Below are 19,509 nucleotides of genomic sequence, written 5' to 3'. Positions count from 1 at the left end.
CAAATCCAGAATTGCCTGTTCCCTAGTAGGCTCTGTCACAAGCTGCTCCAAAAAACCATCTCTCAGACATTCCACAAATTCCATTTCTTGGGATCCACTACCAACCTGATTTTCCCAGTCCACCTGCATATTGAAGTCCCCCATGATTATTGTAATATTACCTTTTTTACATGCCTTTTCTATCTCCTGATTTATTTTCTGCCCCACATCCTGACTACTGTTAGGGGGCCTGTACATAACTCCCATCAGGGTCTTTTTACCTTTGCGATTCCTCAACTCTACCCACAGAGATTCTATGCCTTCTGATCCTATATCGCTCCTTGCTATCGATTTAACTTTGTTCCTTACTATCAATGCAACCCCGCCCCCTTTGCCCATCTGCCTGTCCTTTCGATAGAACATATATCCTTGGATATTTATATCCCGCCCTGATCCCTTTGCAGCCTCGTCTCTGTGATGCCCACAATATCATACCGGCCAATTTCAATGTGCGCAACAAGCTCATTTACCTTGTTCCGTATACTGCGCGCATTGAGGTACAACACCCGCAATCCTGCATTGCCCACCTCCCTTTTCACACTCTCCTCAGTCACTGCACCCTGTACTGTGGCCCTTTTTGATTTTTGACTGTGGCTTCTCTGCCTTACACTTTCCCCCTTACTGCTTTTTGTTTTTGGCCCTGTTTTACTTCCCTCCGACTTCCTGCATCGGTTCCCACCCCCCTGCCACATTAGTTTAAACCCTCCCCAACAGCACAAGCAAACACCCCCCCTAGGACATTGGTTCCAGTCCTGCCCAGGTGCAGACCGTCCGGTTTGTACTGGTCCCACCTCCCCCAGAACCGGTTCCAATGTCTCAGGAATTTGAATCCCTCCCTCTTGCACCATCTCTCGAGCCATGCATTCATCCTATCTATCCTGACATTCCTACTCTGACTAGCTCATGGCACTGGTAGCAATCCTGAGATTACTACCTTTGAGGTCCTACTTTTTAGTTTAACTCCAAACGCCCTGAATTCAGCTTGTAGGACCGCATCCCATTTTATACCTATATCGTTGGTGCCTATGAGCACCACAACAGCTGGCTGTTCACCCCCCCCCCCCCCAGAATGTCGTGCAGCCGCTCTGAGACATCCTTGACCCTTGCACCAGGGAGGCAACATACAATCCTGGAGTCTCGATTGCGTCCACAGAACTACCTGTCTATTCCCCTTACGATCGGGTCCCCTATCACGATAGCCCTGCCATTCCTCTTCCTGCCCTCCTGCACAGCAGAGCCAGCCACGGTGCCATGAACCTGGCTGCTGCTGCCTTCCCCTGGTGAGCCATCTCCCTCAGCAGTATCCAAAGCGGAATATCTGTTTTGCGGGGAGATGACCGCAGGGGACACCTGCACTGCCTTCCTACTCTTGCTCTGCCTTTTGGTCACCCATTTTCTATCTCCCTCAGTAATTTTCATCTGCGGTGTGACCAGCTCGCTAAACGTGCTACCCATGACGTCCTCAGCATCGCGGATGCTCCAAAGTGAGTCCGTCCGCAGCTCCAGAGCTGTCAAGCGGCTTAACAGGAGATGCAGCTGGACACACTTCTTGCACGTGAAGGAGCCAGGGTCAGTGGATGTACCCCTGAGCTCCCACATCGCACACGAGGAGCATGACACGGGTCTGGGATCTCCTGCAATGTCTTAAACCTTAGGTTAACTTATACAACTACAATTCCAAAAAATGAAAGGAAAAATAAATAAATAGACAAATGAAAAGAAAAACTACTTACCAGTCACTTACCAGAGATAAAAAGCACCTCCTCCCCACCCAGCTTCGATTGTGTCTTCTCTGGCTCACTGGGAGAAGTTGATCTTTTTAAATTGGCCTGAGTTGACTCCCCCCCCCCCCCCCCCCCCCCGCTTTTAGATCAAAGTAGCGTAAGGTGACTGACACTTAACTGCCAACCAGTTTTGTGAGTGGGTGGAGCAGCCCCTTGTTAACCTTCACTGCACAATTCTAGATTAATTTAAATTTCTGAAATTTAAAAAGGAACAGTCTTACCAATTCAATTCTCACCTAGCTTCAAATTCCCAAACTCACTCTTCGCTGTGCCGCACTCTGGTTGTGTCTTCTCTGACTCACTGGGAGAACTCACTGGGAGTGAGTTAAAGTTGCCTTTTTAAAATTGGCCTGAATTGACTCCCCCCCCCCCCCCCCGACTGCTTTTAGATCAAAGTAGCTTAAGGTGACTGACACTTAACTGCCAACCAGTTATGTGAGTGGGTGGGGCAGCCCCTCTCAGTTTCAATAGTTTGATGCTGTGTTGTAAATTAGGTATACTTTTAGTGCAATAATTATTTATAGGGCTCTGTGCTGCAAAAGGAAAGTTGGCCATTACAATCACCAACATTGTGTAAGTGTTGAGATGCATTAGAGTACTTTTCTCAGTGGATAAAAGTGCTCTTACACATTCTAAACTGCAGAGAAACATTCTTGTTGACTCTAATTGACATGATCTGAAGAGACTTAAATCCCAGGCTCATTTTAAATGAAAAAAAAACCTTCAGCAGCAGAGAGAATGAAAAAAAGGCAACAGGTGCTGGAGTGCATTTACTGACAGGACTGAGCTATCCTACTAACACGTGCCACCCTACTGCCTGATTAAGTGCCCCCTTTCGACCATTCGCCATGGGGGTGGGCACAAGATTCCACCCTAGATTAGTGTTACACACAACACCAGCTTGCCTTTATATAACACCTGTAAAAAGTCTCAAGGTGCTTTACTAGACTGTTACCAGACCAATTTGGACACTGAGCCATGTAAGGCAATATTTAAACAAGTGATCTAAAGATTTAAAGATCACCATAATGGAGGTAGAATCCCTACAATGCAGAAGAGTGCCATTCACAGCCCATCAAGTCTGCACTGGCCCTCCAAATGAGCACCCTACCTAGACCCACCCTGTACCCCCCTCCCCTAACCTCATAACCCCACATAGTCTTTGGGATAATAAGGGGCAATTTAGGGGCATTCTGCCAAACCTGCACATGTTTGGACTGTGGGAGGAAACCAGAGAACCTGGAGGAAACGGGAAGAATGTACAAACGCCACACAGTCACCCAAGGCCAGAATCAAAACTGGATCTATGGCACTGTTAGGCAGCAGTGCTAACCATTGTGCCACCGTGCCACCCGTAGAGAGGTAGAGAGATAGAGGCCTGCATTTTCCAGTCCCGCCACCAAAAGTCAATGGATGTTTTGTTAAGTCACCCACTTTTCTGTGGCGGGACCCAAAACCCAGGGGTGGAGAGTTTCAAGGAAGGAATTACAGAGCTTACAGACCAGTCAACCAAAGGCAGAATCACCAAGGGTGCACTGAAGTAGACAGACACTAATCGCAGATTCACAAAGGTAGACTATGCAAGCCCTTCTACTCTGACCCTACTCTCCTCTCCTTTCTCCATGTTCTTCCATATCAAACATATATCCAATTGCACAGTAATGGCAGGTTAAACTCTTTCTGTACCATTGCTCATGGTTTTCTGAATCCATGATTTCAAAGCTTTGACTTTAGTGAAGATGGCAGGTGTCCCTCTTTTATTCGGCGATTTGATGTTGTTGTCCTTCCAGCTGCGGCCACAACCCAACCCCCACGATGTCACTCCACTCACAGTCCAGACATCGCCTTCACCGCGACACATCAGGGGACCTCCTGAATCACCCTCCAAAAGTAAATGTAAGAATCACACAACCAACATCACTGAAAAAAATTATCCAGTCATTATCACATTGCTGTTTGTGGGAGATTCATGTGTGCAAATTAGCTGCCATGGACAAAAAGAAGACCTGGAGGCAGTCAGCAGTGCCTAGAAGGTCAGATGAAAAGAGGACTCCGCGGCAGTCAGCAGCAGCTAGATCTACCTTTTTCCGCCTCCAGTATTTGTTACTAACTTTGGTACAAAGGATAAAGCTGATTGATGAGTAACTGATAAGTTATTCTATTTATAATGAATAGTTTGAAAAAATTAAGGTATGACAGGCAGCTTGGTGGATGGAATGTGCATCCAGTTGAATGTGGGAAGTCACGGTTGCACCGTGACAAACACATCCACAGGAAGTGTCACTGGTTGCAGCAGCTTGAGCTCCAAGTTTCAGAACTTGAGTGGTGGCTGGATTCACTGCAAAGCAGAGAACTACACAGGTAGTGTGGTTAGGGTGGTCACACTGCAGGTTAGGAGCAGAGTGGGAATGGATGACCACCATGTAGTGCAGTAGTCTCCTGAGTCAATCTTACTCGGTAACCAGTTTCCCATTTTGGATAATAGTGTAAATGATGGTTCACAAGAGGTGTGAAGCCAGAGCCAGGGCCAAGTCACCGCAGGTAAGCAAAATTAGAAGGTAGATGAAGTGAAGACAGGCATCAAATAGGATCAGAATGCAGGATAAAGCTTAAAAGCCACAGTTAAGGACACTCTATCTGAGGGCACGCAGCATTCACAACAAGGTAGAAGATTTGTCGGCACAAATGGGTCTGATTTAGTTGCCATTATAGAGACTTTGCAGGGTGAACAAGATTGGGAACCAAATATTCATGCATGTTTGTCATTTAGAAAGGTTGAGCAAAGGGAAAAGGAGGTGGGGTAGTACTGTTAATAAGGAATCAGATCAGTCCATTAGTGAGAACTGCATGTAGCATACATAATACAGTAATAATGGGTGACTTCAATTTACTGGGTAAACCTAATTAGCCTTCATGCTGTTGCGGATAAATCCCTGGAGTGTGTACAAGGGTTTCTGGAGTGGGAGCTTGAGGAACCAACAAGGAATTTGGCTATTTTAGATTACGTATTGTGTAATGAGAAAGGCCTTTGGCTATAAAGTGCGTTGGGATGCCTTAAGTAGTAAAAGGTACCAAAGAAAGGCACAACATTTTGCTAATTCTATCCCTTACCTGACATGCATCCTTTCTTCCGTCAGGGAACCCAGCACACATGAGGGTTTCCCCCTTGAATCGTTTTATTACTGATTGCATTGCCTTTAAGCAGGTCTTGAAATCAAGGATGGGAAGCTCAACCTCATGTAAGGTGTTTGGTAATCTTCCACCTTGAGGGAACATAAAGATATTCCTTCCTTAAAACTAGGCAGTAACAGCAATCTGAATTTAAACCATTGGTTAGGCTTCAACTGGAGTGAAAGGAACAAATAAAACATAGAACATATAGTACAGAAGGAGGCCATTTGGCCCATCGAGTCTGCACTGACCCACCCAAGTCCTCACTTCCACCCTATCCCCGTAACCCAATAACCCCTCCTAACCTTTTTTGGTCTCTAAGGGCAATTTATCATGGCCAATCCACCTAACCGGCATGTCTTTGGACTGTGGGAGGAAACCGGAGCATCCGGAGGAAACCCACGCAGACACGGGGAGAACGTGCAGACTCCACACAGACAGTGACCCAGCGGGGAATCGAACCTGGGACCCTGGCGCTGTGAAGCCACAGTGCTATCCACACAGTGACGTATGGGCACAGACCAGGCAAGGATGATAGGTTTCCTTTCCTAAAACACATTAGTGAACCAGTTGGGTTTTTATGATAATCCAGTGGTTGCATGGTCACCATTAAGCTTATTTTGGGGGTTTATTCAATTAATGGAATTCAATTCACAAACTGCCATGGTGAGGACTCCTTGGCCTTACTCTGGCATCAATGGCCATGTTTGGGGAGTGAGTGAAGGTACTGCCCCCTACAGGCCACCGTAGATACGTTGATACTAGGTCAGGATGAGGTACATTAGGATCCCAATCTAATAAGCCTTTTCAGGGAACCTCTGCCAGGGATTTATTGAGCTAAATTCCAGTCAGATGCCTTTTTTGCTGCAGCACTTACCCTCAGAGAGCCGCCCCCAGCCAGCAGTGGTGCAAATGGTTCCTGTATCGAAGGTGTCATCTTCATTAGGAAGACAGGCTGGATAGATATTTTTACCTATGATGGAAGGACACAACAGGTTGTCACTGTCTCTCAGTTGTAGATAAAGATACGTTGCTGCTTGTTCTCTCTTAGAAACAGAGTGACGTGTCTCGGGTCTCACTCCAGATAGCCCCCAACAAACAGAGATTGCAGCTCCAACCCTAAATACCCAATTAAAATCCAGCAAGGGGCCCATGTCTGGTGGGTGTAGGTGAATTTCACCCTTCCCCACATTATAAAGGGCGGTTAGTGTTGCTTAAGGTGCAGAATTGTTGGTATTCTCTGCTCTTAGTCAGATCATGGGTTAAAGTCCCTCTCTAGAAACCTGAGCACAGACCCTAGAGGTCAGACTGGATTTTTTCTTTATTCTTCATGGAATCTGAGTGTCGCTGCCAAGGCCAGCATTTACTGCTCATCCCTGATTGTTCTTGAGAAAGTGGTGATGGTCCACTTTCCCTAACTGCTGCAGTCTATGTGGTGTACGTACACCCACAGTGCTGTGAGGAAGGGAGTTCCAGGATTTTGACACAGTGACAGCAAAGTGTGGTATTTTTAATTGCTCAACAGGCTGTTAGGATAGACTGCCCGTTTGCCTGCGCGAATGGCCAATGACATCATCAATATGTCATGTGATTGGACCCTTAAAGTGACTTTGTTCCAACTAGGAACAAACATGAATACACAACACTTTCCTCTCCCTTTACAAGAGGTGCCTGCAACGAAACGCAATATAATCTGAACAATCAAAATTTACAATATGAACAATTAGTAAACACAACAGTCAATAAGTCAGACTTTTCGGTTGATGTTGTTTTCTGTGTGGTTGTCAGCGAATCTTTTTTGTGTTGACTGTAACCTCTGGTGTTTTTGGTTTAGTCTGGACATCGTCCAGAGTTGCCTCAACTGGAGTTATCGTAGTTTTCAGAGGTTGAAGTGTCCTCAACTGGGGTACTGCCTTCCACAGTTGTTTTGGTATTGTCAGGTTCTCAGGAGTGTCTAGGTCTTCACTTGGCACAGTTTGTCACGGACACTTAGTTGACTCTGTCTCTGGCAAACCGGTTCTAGTTGCTAAAAGTTAATCAACACGTCTTCTCCACACTAAATCGTCCTGAGTTAGGAGACCGGTCCTGTCTGTGCTAAGGCAGGTTCCACTTCCCACTGGTGGCATAGTTCCACTTCTCACTCGTGGTATAGTGCCTTGCCAATACTTCCTAACCTTCTGAAAAACACAGCGTTTAGCCTTGTTCTTATTTTGCAAAACCTGACTTTGCTGGACAGAGTGCTAATCTAGCGGGCTAATTGATCCTGGATTGAATCGAGTTATCGAATATCGTTGGAACTGCACTTAATCGAGCAAGTGAGGAATATTCTAGCGCATTCCTGATTTGTGCCTGCTGAATGGTGACAGGCTTTGGGGAGTCAGGAACTGAGTTACTCACTGCACTTGTAACCACAGTGTTTATGAGACTAATCCAGTTCAATTTGTTCAAGAGAGTAACCCTGGGTTTATCTCTGCTTTTATTGCCTCTCTCAGCTGGTTACATGATCAATGTGCGTGCAGGAGGGAGTTTGGGGAGAAAGATGTGTTTAGCTGTGATGATGCTCAGTAATCAGGATGTGGAACAGGCTTGATGGACCCACCAGTCCTGCCTGCCTATCAATTCCCTTTGTTCACGTGTAAGAAATAAAAAGAAGGGAAGGACAAAAGGACAAAAAGAAAGACAGCATTAAAGAACAACAAAGAAAACCAGCACACAAAGTAAACCGGGGTAAATTGAGTTAGGAGTACTATTGAATTGGGTGAAGTCAACAGCTCCAGTTGGGGGTAATATCCGATGGTCTGACGGAAAGTCTATCCTGATTTTCTCAATGGCTTCCCATCCCCACATCCCATCCAAATATCCCAGTTGCTAGATTAGTGAATAAAGTTTGGTTTAGTCAAACAGAAGGTATACTGTTCATTAAGTAAACATTATTTCTTGTTCAATAAATATTTCCACTTTTGTCAGAATCCTTAAATGGCAAATTTGTAACACATTTCAAAGTATGTGATTACGGAACATTCTTTTTGTTAAATTTTCTTCTAACATGAAACTGTAGAAATGCCTCCTTAATAATTAGTTGAATGATACCACACAGAAATGGATCATTCAGCACCCTCTCAGTACCGGCATCACGGAGTGCCAACCTGGATATTCACTCAAGTAGCTGGATTGGGAATGGAACCCACATCCTTCTGATGAAGAGGCAAGTACATCACCATGGCCGAGGTCAGGAGAGACTGAAGACCTTGTTTACGAGCCAGTAGAACTCAGCACTGCCAAGTCGCATGGATATACCAGCATGAAACCAGTAATGTATCAGAGGCATGAGGTTGAACCTGTTAGAACAAGAGTCTTCAAGGATAACATGACAACAAATGAAAGTTGTTCAACTAAAAGTTACCAAAGGTGAAGATGCCATTGAGTTCCAGAAGAGCGATGTCGTACTCAACTGGGTAGGCAGCCTTGAATTTGGGGTGCATGATAACACGTTTGACCGTTTGAGATTGCTCCTCTTTGTCCAGGTTCTTCAGGTTGTATTCCCCAGCTGTCACCTTCAAAACGGACAAGATGTTCCTGAGGCCAAACGAAATAAGCAAAGGGTAACAAATGCAGCATGTTACCGAGGGGACATCCTCTCTTATCAGGCGGAACCCACAGTGAGTGGACCTGTTGGCAATGTTCCCTCTAAGCTGCGCAGGTCTGGAAAACACGACACAATGCTAGAAGGGCTTAAAAGGGTTAAGTTATGAGGTGTCATGTGGACGTACAAATAATCTTTTGGCACAATTTCAAAGAAAAACGGTGGAGTTCTATCTAATATCTACCACGGCATTTATCCTCCAGACAACATTACTAAAACAGATCATCTGGTCATTATCACAGAGCTCTTTATGAGAGCTTGCTGTGCACAAACTAGTTGCCATGGTTCCTGCATTGCGCAGTGACAACATTTAAAAAAAAGATTTCCAGTTACTGTAAATCACCTTGGGATGTTGCCAGTGGTAACGTAGAATTACAAATCCTCCTTTTCAGGCTTGACTTGTATTCCCTTAAACTTAGAAGATTAAGAGGTAATACCATTGAGTTGTTTAAGATGATCAAAGAGAACATGGGTAGATAGCTATTTCCTCGGGTGGGGAGATCCCAGACAAGGTGCAGAATCTGGCGACTCGGGGCTTTTCACAGTAACTTCATTCCAGTGTTAATGTAAGCCTACTTGTGACAATAAAGATAAAGATTATTAATAAGAATTAAGTTATTATTAACTTTAAAATTAGAGCTAGGTTGTTCAGGGGGAAACATTTCATCACACTAAGAGTAATGGAAACCTGGAACACTCTCCCCCCGACCTCCCCCCCAAAAAACATACAGTGTGCAAAGTTGAGTGGCAGGTCAGATCATTGGTCAGATGCAGGGAACAGCAGTGAATGGTTAAATGGTTAATCAGGAGAAAGAATTAGACTATGAGAGGAAGCTAGCAAGAAATGTAAAAACACAAACAGGAGTTTCTACAGGAAAAGAGTAAGGAAAGTGGGTGCTGGTCCTCTCGAGATTGACAATGAGAGTTAGTAGTAGATAATAAGGGGACGGTGGTTAAATGAGCAAATATTTTCCTTCTGTCTTCAGGATAGAGAAAAGAAAAAACATTCCAGTAATAGCTGCAAATCAGGAGGCTAAGGGGAGAGAGGAACTTGGTGAAATTGCAGTCACTAGGGAAGCAGTCCTGAACAAACCGCTGGATACTGTGTTCTGACAAGTGTCCAGGTCCAAATGACCGAGGGTCTTAAAACAAGTAGCTAACTTTTTAAAAATAAATTTAGATTACCCAAGTCATTTTTTCCAATTAAGGGGTAATTTAGCGTGGCCAATCCACCTAACCTGCACAACTTTGGGTTGTGGGGGCGAAACCCACACAAACACGGGGAGAATGTGCAAACTCCACACGGACATTGACCCAGAGCCGGGAACCTGGGACCTCGGTGCCGTGAGGCAGCAGTGCTAACCACTGCACCAATGTGCTGCCCTAAAACAAGTAGCTAATGTGGTAGTCGATGCGTTGATCTTAATTAGCCCAAATTTCCTAGATTCTGGATAGGTTCCACCAGTTTGGAAAATATTAAATATAACCCTACTACTCAAGGTGGGAGAGAGGCAGAAAATAGGAAACTATAGGCCAGTTAGATTGACAACTGTTGTGGCGAAGGTGTTAGAATTAAGCAATAAAGAGGTTATAGCACGGCACTTTTAAAAAACTCAAGGTGATTGGGAAGAGTCAGCATGGTTTTGTGAAAGAGAAATCATGTTGTAACCAATTTATTAGAGCTTTTTGAAGAGGTAGCATGTGCTGTGGATACAGGAGAGCTTGTAGACCTGCTGTACTTGGATTTCCAGTGAGCATTTGATAAGGTGCCACATCAAACGTTATTATGCAGAAAATAAAAGCTTATAGTGGAGGGGGTAACATATTAGCCTGAATAGAAGATCGGTTTTGCTCCATCTTGTAACAGTGTAAAATACAATTGAATGCATTTCTACCTCTGAAGAAGAGTCATATGGACTCAAAACATTAACTCTGTTTGTCTCTCCACAGATACTGCTAGAGTTGCTTGGTTTTTCCAGCATTTCTGTTTTTCTTTCAGAATTCCAGCATCCACAGAACTTTATTTTCATTATAGAAGATTGGCTGGCTGACAGAAAACAGAGAGTATGCCTAAATGGGTCTTTGAATGTTTGGCAGGCTGTGACTATCGGAGTGCCACAGGGGTCTGTATTGGGCCTCCACGTTTTACTATTTACATCAATGGCTTAGATGAGGGGAGCGAAGGCAGCTAAATTTGCAGACAACACAAAGATAGGTAAGAAGGTATGTTGTGAAGAAGAAAGAAGGGGTTTGCAGATATAGATAGGTTGAGTGAGTGGGCAAACATATGGCAGGCTGAGTGTAATGTGGGAAAATGTGAAGTTGTTCACTTTGGCAGGAAGAATAAAAAGGCAGAGTAGAGAAAGACTGCAGAATTCCAAGGTGCGAAAGGATCGAGGTGTTCCTGTACATGAGTCACAAAATGTTAGAATGGAGGTACAGCATGTAATCAAGATGTCTAATAGAATGCTGGTCTGATTTAACTAAATGGGAACAAAGTCCCATAGCGAGCACATTTAGCCATATGTTTCCCAGCACTCGCAGCGCAGAGAAATACAGAGCCATCAAGCGTCACTCGGATTAGATAGGGGGCCTCAGCTGGGAACGAGCGACCAAGGCCGCACACAGCCCCATTTTCTGCACTGAGCTCCGTTCGCCGGAACTCCTCAGTGTAGCAAGCGAGCGTCCCAATCTCTGGAGCCCCCAACAGGACCCCTGATCGCCTCCCCCCCCCAGCCCCAACTCACTATGAAGGGTTCGGGTTAGGCCCGGGTACTACCCTGCCCAAAGGGCATACACCTGGGTGCCACCGATCCCCATTTGTGGAGATCAGCACTGAACAGCGCTTGCCCGAGGTCTCCGGGGTGAAGGCGATAGATCCCACTACCTCGGGTGTCGCGGGAATCTGCACATTAAAGTAAGAGTAGCTGTCTCGCTCTAATATGCAGATTCACCAAAATGTGATCCCACCCACAATGGGTGGGATTTACACCGCAATGTTTCATGAGGTGTTGTGAGCCGGGTAGATGCCGGGAGGGAGGTCTCCCAGCTTCTATCGACCACGTTGTACTGCGGCACACTGCTTTTCAGGTGCAGCTGAGCCGTTCGATCGTGTCTGCTATATTTTATTACGAGAGGAATTGAACATAAACAAAAGAATGCTATTCTTCAGTTATACAAGGCATTGGTGAGACTGCATCTTGAATACTGTGAGCAGCTTTGGTCTCCTTATTTCAGGAAGGATGTAAATGCGTTGGCGACGGTTCAGAGGAGGTTCACTAGATTTATACCTGGAATGAATGGATTGTTTATGATGATAGGTTGGACAGGCTGGATTTGTTTCCACTAGCGTTTAGAAGAGGAGGGAGTGACTTGATTTACGGTCTTGACAAGGTGGATGTGGAAAGGATGTTTCCTCTTGTGGGTGAGTCCAGAACTAGGGGGCACTGTATTAAAATTAGGCATGAGCCTTTTAGGACAGAGATGAGGATAAATGCTTTTTCGCAGAGGGTTGTGCGAACATTGGAACTCTCTGCCTCAGAAGGCGATGGAGGTTGGGGGGGGGGGGGATCACTGAATAGTTTTAAGACAGCGGTAGATAGATTCTTGTTTAACAAGGGAATCAAAGGTTATTGGGGTAGATGGGAATGTGGAACTCGAAGCACCAACAGATCAGCCATGATCTTATTGAATGATAGAGCAGGCTTGAGGGGCTGAATGGCCCACTTCTGCTCCTATTTTGTATGTTCATAAAGCGTTTGAGGCTGTGAGTGTGGGAGGTTAATTGAAAATGTTGAAACTGAAATTAAGTGGTGTGGTGAGAATGTGGAACTTGCGACCACAAGAAATGGTTGAGGCAAATAATGTAATAATAATCCTTATTATTGTCACAAGTAGGCTTACATTAACACTGCAATAAAGTTACTGTGAAAAGCCCCGAGTCGCCACACTCCGGCACTGGTTCGGGTACACAGAGGGAGAATTCGGAATGTCCAATTCACCTAACAGCACGTCTTTCAGGACTTGTGGGAGGAAACCAGAGCACTCGGAGGAAACCCACGCAGACACGGGGAGAAAGTGCAGACTCCTCACAGACAGTGACCCAAGCGGGAATCGAACCCGGGACCCTGGCGCTGTGAAGCAACAGTGCTAACTAGCGTGTATATGGAGAAGCTAGACAAACATATGAAGGAGAGATTAATAGAAGGTTATTCCTTTAAATCTATTCATCAAATCTATCCATCGCACTGAGCCCTCGCAGCTGCATCGCTGAGTCATCAGTAGAAAGGTTTAAATTAGGCAGACATAACAGATCCATTACTGCAGGAAAGATTTTAATTTTGTTAGATTGATTTTAAGTCATGAAATGAGCTTCTGGTGATAAGAGGACAACTTCAGAATGTCTGTACCTGTCCCGGATGCAGTGAGCAGCTGTCAACACCCACTTCTCGCTGATGATCGTCCCTCCGCAGTAATGGGATTTCCGTCGTTTCAAAGAGACCTGCCGATGACACCGTTAAAGCCACAAAATGTACATAGAATCATTTGGCACAGAGGGAGGCCATTTGGCCCATCGTGCCTGTGCCGGATCTTTGAAAGTTCCACTCAGTTTGTCCGATCTCTACGTCCCACTGTTCGCTCCCTATAGCCCGCTATTCATTTTATCCTTTTCAAGTGTTTTTACCATCCTTTCAACCCTGCACTTCTGATCACAACAACTCGCTGTGTAACAAAGAATTGTCTTCAGGTTCCCTTGACAAACATCTTAGCTCTGTGCCCATTAATGAAAACACTCCATCCATTGGAAATTGTTTCTCCTAATCTACTCTATCAAACTCATGTCATTTTGAACATCTCTATCACATCCCCACTAAACCTTCTCTGCTCTAAAGAGTACAAATTCAGATTTTCTAGTCTTACCACATAATTGAAGTCCTTTATCCCTGCTATCACTCCAGTAAATCTTCTCTGCACCCTCTCCAAGGCTTTGACATTCTTCCTGAAGTGCAGAGCCCAGAATCCAGTTGGGGCCTATACAATTATTTATGAAATAATTTAGACTGGGTGGTTGCATACAGATTTCAGCCAGCTAGCTATCCACCGTTTACATTAACAAATTGAACTAAGGCAGCACGGTGGTGCAGTGGTTAGCACTGCTGCCTCACGGTGCCGAGTTCCCAGGTTCGATCCTGGCTCTGGGTCACTGTCCGTGTGGAGTTTGCACACTCTCCCTGTGTTTGCATGGGTTTCACGCCCAGAACATAAAGATGTGCAGGGTAGGTGGATTGGCCACGCTAAATTGCCCCTTAATTGAAAAAAATTAATTGGGTACTGTAAAAAAAAAATTTTAATTAAAAAATTGAACTTTGGAATCAAAAACGCAATTTTTAAATTTGCGTGCTGATGGCAGAAATTGGGCAGATATAGTCAATGCTGAGGAGACTGCAAAAGATTCCAGGAGGACATTGACAAACGTGCAGAATAAACAAATAATTAGCAAATGAAGTTCAACGCAGATAAATGAGGGATAAGTGTACTTTGTTGTGAAGATTAGGGAGGTCACGTATGTAAGTATGGACGAAATTACAATGTAGCAGATCACATTTTGGCTGCATACCAATTAAGTCTGCTGGGCTACGAGATCGCACATAAGACATGTTAAGTCAAATTGGCCTCTGTTGAATTTGCTAGCTTAATGGAACAACAAGGGATGAGGGAGTGGAAAATAGTAAGGAAAACCTGAGTAATTCACCCAGTATGGAATGTTCTATGTGCTGCACCCTTAAAACACGATGTAGGCAATTAACTGACCAAAAGTCTGTAATGATAAGTAGTCAGGTAAGAGGTCTGTTCTTATTGAAAATATTTCATTGGCACAAATACCGATGACAGTCAAAACAGTAAGAAGTCTTACAACACCAGGTTAAAGTCCAACAGGATTGTTTTGAATCACTAGCTTTTGGAGCACAGTTCCTTCCTCAGGTGAATGAAGAGGTTGGTTCCAGAAGCATATATATAGACAAAATCAATAATGCAAGACGATACTTTGAATGCGAGTCTTTGCAGGTAATTAAGTCTTTACAGGTCCAGATGGAGCAGGTTAAAGAAGTGTCAATTGTCGCAAGCCGGGACAGTTGGTAGGCTTTCACAAGCCCAGGCCAGGTGATGGGGGGTGAATGTAGTGCAACATGAATCCAAGGTCCCGGTTGAGGCCGTACTCATGTGTGCGAAACTTGGCTATAAGTTTCTCCTCCGCGGTTCTGCGTTGTCGCGCGTCCTGAAGGCCGACTTGGAGAACGCTTACCTGAAGATCAGAGGCTGAATGCCCTTGACTGCTGAAGTGTTCCCCGACTGGAAAGGAACGTTCCTGCCTGGTGATTGTTGCACGATGTTTGTTCATCTGTTGCCGCAGAGTCTGCATGGTCTCACCAATGTACCATGCTTCGGGACATCCTTTCCTAAACACATTAAAGAAGCCATCCCCTATGGACAAGTCCTCAGTATACACAGGATCCACTCAGACGAAGAAGAGCGTAACAGATATCTACAGACGATGAAAGGTGCCCTCATACGAACGGGATATGGCGCTCGACTCATCGATCGACAGTTCCAATGCGCCACAGCAAAAAAACGCACCAACCTCCTCAGAAGACAAACACGGGACACAACCAACAGGATACCCTTCGTCGTCCAGTACTTCCCTGGAGCGGAGAAACTACGACATCTTGTTCGCAGCCTTCAACACGTCATCGATGAAGACGATCATCTTGCCAAGGTCATCCCCACACCCCCACTACTTGCCTTCAAACAACCGCACAACCTCAAACAAACCATTGTTTGCAGCAAACTACCCAGCCTTCAGAACAGCGACCACGACACCACACAATCCTGCCATGGCAATCTCTGTAAGACGTGCTAGATCATCGACATGGGTACCACCATTACACGTGACAACACTACCCAGCAGGTACGTGGTACATACTCGTGCGACCCGGCCAGCGTTGTCTACCTCATATGCTGCAGAAAAGGATGTTCCAAAGTGTGGTACATTGGCGAGACCATGCAGACGCTGCGACAACGGATGAACGGACATCGCGCAACAATCACCAGGCAGGAATATTCCCTTCCAGCCGGGGAACACTTCAGCAGTCAAGGGCATTCAGCCTCTGATCTTCAGCTAAGCGTTCTCCAAGGTGGCCTTCAGGATGCGCAACAACGCAGAATCGCCAAGGAGAAACTTATAGACAAGTTTCGCACACATGACTACGGCCTCAACCAGGACCTTGGATTCATGTTGCATTACATTCATCCCCCCCCCCCCCCCCTAGCCATCTGGCCTGGGCTTGCAAAATCCTACCAACTGTCCTGGCTTGAGACAATTCGCACCACTTTAACCTGCTCCATCTGCACCTGTAAAGACTTACAATTGCCTGCAAAGACTTGCATTCAAAGTATCGTCTTGCATCATTGACTTTGTCTCTATATATGTTTTTGGAACCCACCTCTTCATTCACCTGAGGAAGGAGCTGTGCTCTGAAAGCTAGTGATTCAAAACAAACCTGTTGGACTTTAACCTGGTGTTGTAAGACTTCTTACTGTGCTCACCCCGGTCCAATGCCAGCATCTCCACATCATGTCACGACAATGGCAGGGCGAACATCTTGTAACTCCTTCTGATTTCATAGTTATCACTACGGTCGGAGGAGTGAAGAGCTTTCGAACGGTGTGAAGGCCACACTTACCTGGGTTTCGCTTATCAAGCATGTGGAATGCTAGATCGCTTTGAGAGTTTTGAGTTAAAGAGGGTCTTTTCAAACGGATCTTCGGGACTCTGTCCCTAAGGGGTGACATCACCTTGACCACTCACAGAGCTGATCATACAGGGAGTAACCAACCCTGATCATCACAGACTCTGAACACATGTACAGGGGGGTATAAGAAATGTGTGCCTTCTTTTGTTCCTCATTGTACAGCCAGATATTGCCCAGTGCATCAGAGTTTACATCTTTTCCATTGGGTGCCTGACTAGCACTCTAGGTATGAACAAAGATTGGAGGGGACCAGCTGGACTGGGTAAGGGAAAAAACTTGAGTATCGATTAGGGAATGTGTAGCTCTTTATCATCTCTTGGTTGAGTTAAAGTGGAGAGCTGGAGGGGAAGTGCCAGATTTTCTGTTGTTGAGTTAAAGACAGAATGCTTGGGTTAAAAAGAACAGTTTACCTGTGGATTAAAGTAAAGGAATTGAAGGGCATGACTGGAGATTGTGTGGAAATTTCAGCTTTGTGGATTCCATCCAAATAACTGGGTGTGCCAACATTTCATCCTGTAACTTAAAGTTAGACAGGGTGGTTGTCCTATGGATCAGGAGGATTCACCTTCTGTGGTGTATTTGTAAAATCAGGTCATAACTGAATAGAATGAGGTTAGCTTGTGAGTTTCATTTCTCATTAGTAGGTTGTGCATGGTGTTATTCTCCTGTTTATCACTGTGCTATTCATGTCATAGTGATTTCAAAACATAATTCAATAAGATTAGTGTGAGAATTTTATAATCCTATTGCTTTGCCAATGTCATTATTTATTCTGTTCAAGTCTGAATCCGCATAACAGTTCAAATGTTACACTTATTACTCAGAAGGTGCAAGTCTTGGTGGGGTCGAGGAACAAAGGGATATATCAATGACTAAAGTTTGCGCCACAGGTTGGCAAGGCAATAAAGAAAGCAAACAATTTCTAGAGGGATAGAATTGAAAGTAAGGGAGTTATGCAAAACTTGTATCAAACCTTGGTTAGACCATATTTAGTGTACGGTGTACAGTTCTGGTGGCTATGTTATATACAAAGGATATTGAGGCACTGGCGAGGTGCAGAGAAGATTTACAAGGATGATACCAAAAATGTGTGAATTTACATATCAGGAAAGGATTGACCGGTGGGTCTCTTGCCTCTTCAGAAAAGAGAGATGACCTAATAGAGGCCTTTAAAATTATGAAAGATTTTGATAGAGTGGATACAGAGAGCATGTTCCCACATTTAATAATATAATAATCTTTATTGTCACAAGTAGGCTTACATTAACACTGCAATGAAGTTACCGTGAAAAGCCCCTAGTCGCCACATTCCGGCGCCTGTTCGGGTACACGAAGGGAAAATTACCTAACAGCACCTCTGTGGGGAAGACGATAACTGAACGTCATCAATATAAGATAGTCACCAAGAAATCCAGTCAGGAATTCAGAATAAACTTCTTTACGACAGAGTGGTGAGAATGCGGAACTCCCTGGCACAGGGAGTGGCTGTACTATAGATTTAGTGATGGGGAAAGAAGATCAAACATATGAGGGAGGGACAAATAGAGGGTAACAGAGACATATATCCAGGAGGAGGCTTGAGTGCAGCATAAACACTAGCATGGACTGATCGGGCCGAATGACCTGTTTCTGTGTTGTACCGATTCTGTAATCTATATAATCCTATCTAATACCGTTAGCATTTCTGAGCAACAAGGTACTCATAGATGTCAATTTAAATTGCCCCTCAGGCTTCACCTCTCCTTAATTCTGTAACCTCCTCAATACCAAGCACCTTTCAAGGTGCCTGTGTTCCTTTAACTACTACATCTTGTCCCTCTCCTTTTGCCTTCCCCCTACTATTGACAGCCATGCCTTCTGCTGTGAAGGCCCTAAACTTTTCAATTCTCAGGGCAGCATGTGGTGCGGTGGTTAACACTGAGACTGCGACGCTGAGGACCCTGGTTCGAATCCCGGGCCTGGGTCAATGTCTGTGTGGAGTTTGCACATTCTCCCCATGTCTGCGTGGGTTTCACCCCCACATCCCAAAGATGTGCAGGTTAGGTGGATTGGCCACGCTAAATTGCCCCTTCAAAAAAAAAAATATTTTAACAAAAAACTTTTCAATTCTCTCAAAAAATCTCTAAATTTCTGCGTCTTCAAGATTCTCCACAAATCCTATTTTCTTGATCAACCCTTTTGATCGCCAGTATTTCCTAATATTTCCTTCTCTGAAAGATTATCCCCTGTATTTATATTACTTTAAGCACAAAACAGTTCATAGAATCATAGAATCCCCACAGTGCACAAGGAGGCCATTCAGCCATTCGAGTCTACACCGCCATCTGAAAGAGCACCCTACCACGGCCCAAGCCCATCCCTGTAACCCCACCCAACATTTGGACACTAAGTGTCAATTTAACATGGCCAATCCACCTAACCTGCACATCTTTGGACTATGGGAGGAAACTGGAACACCGAGAGGAAATCCCCGCAGGTACGGGGTGAACGTGAAAACTCCACACAGATAGTCACCCAAGGTTGGAATCAAACCCAGGTCCCTGATGTTGTGAGGCAGCAGTGTTAACCACTGTGCGACCATGCCGCCCCAATCTTCCCAATCACCATTTTAGTTTTACTTTTCATATTTTAAAACTTGCATCTTGTGTTCCCATTTTTTTAGTTTACGGTGAAGTAATACTTTGAGTTTATCTTACCTACACCACTGTGTATTCCACATGCTTCAATGAAGTTTACCTAATACAAGGATACTAAGGCATAGGGAATTAAAACAATACTCTTTCTATTGCTAACAGGAAAAGTTTCAATGGGTCGAATGGTTGACTTCTTTTTTTTAATACATTTTTTTAGGGTCCCCAATTATTTTTTTCTAATTAAGGGACAATTTAGCGTGGCCAATTCACCTACCCTGCACATCTTTTTGGGTTGTTGGGTGAGATCCACGCAGGCACGGGGAGAATGTGCAAACTCCACATGGACAGTGACCCGGGGCTAGGATCGAACCCGGGTCCTTGGCGGCGTGAGGCAGCAGTACTAACCACTGCGCCACCGTGCCGCCCTG

The 19,509-nt window shown here is 44.9% G+C and overlaps 1 protein-coding gene across 1 annotated transcript in view; it reads right to left on the bottom strand.

Annotated features, from left to right (window-relative positions):
- The window catches only part of LOC140384472 (ovochymase-2), a 165,924-nt gene that overhangs the window by 120,056 nt on the left and 26,359 nt on the right, over window positions 1-19,509 (bottom strand). Inside the window, exons 3-7 of the mRNA XM_072466204.1 lie at window positions 13,047-13,138; window positions 8,398-8,570; window positions 5,872-5,967; window positions 4,935-5,086; window positions 3,510-3,705 (exon numbers count right to left, since the gene is read on the bottom strand). Of these exons, the coding sequence (XP_072322305.1) occupies window positions 3,510-3,705; window positions 4,935-5,086; window positions 5,872-5,967; window positions 8,398-8,570; window positions 13,047-13,138 (709 nt within the window). The remainder of the gene's footprint in view (window positions 1-3,509; window positions 3,706-4,934; window positions 5,087-5,871; window positions 5,968-8,397; window positions 8,571-13,046; window positions 13,139-19,509) is intronic.

Source organism: Scyliorhinus torazame, chromosome 10 (genome assembly GCF_047496885.1).
Source record: "Scyliorhinus torazame isolate Kashiwa2021f chromosome 10, sScyTor2.1, whole genome shotgun sequence".
Classification (NCBI taxonomy): Eukaryota; Metazoa; Chordata; class Chondrichthyes; order Carcharhiniformes; family Scyliorhinidae; genus Scyliorhinus; species Scyliorhinus torazame.
This window is presented reverse-complemented; position numbering and strand designations above follow the sequence as displayed.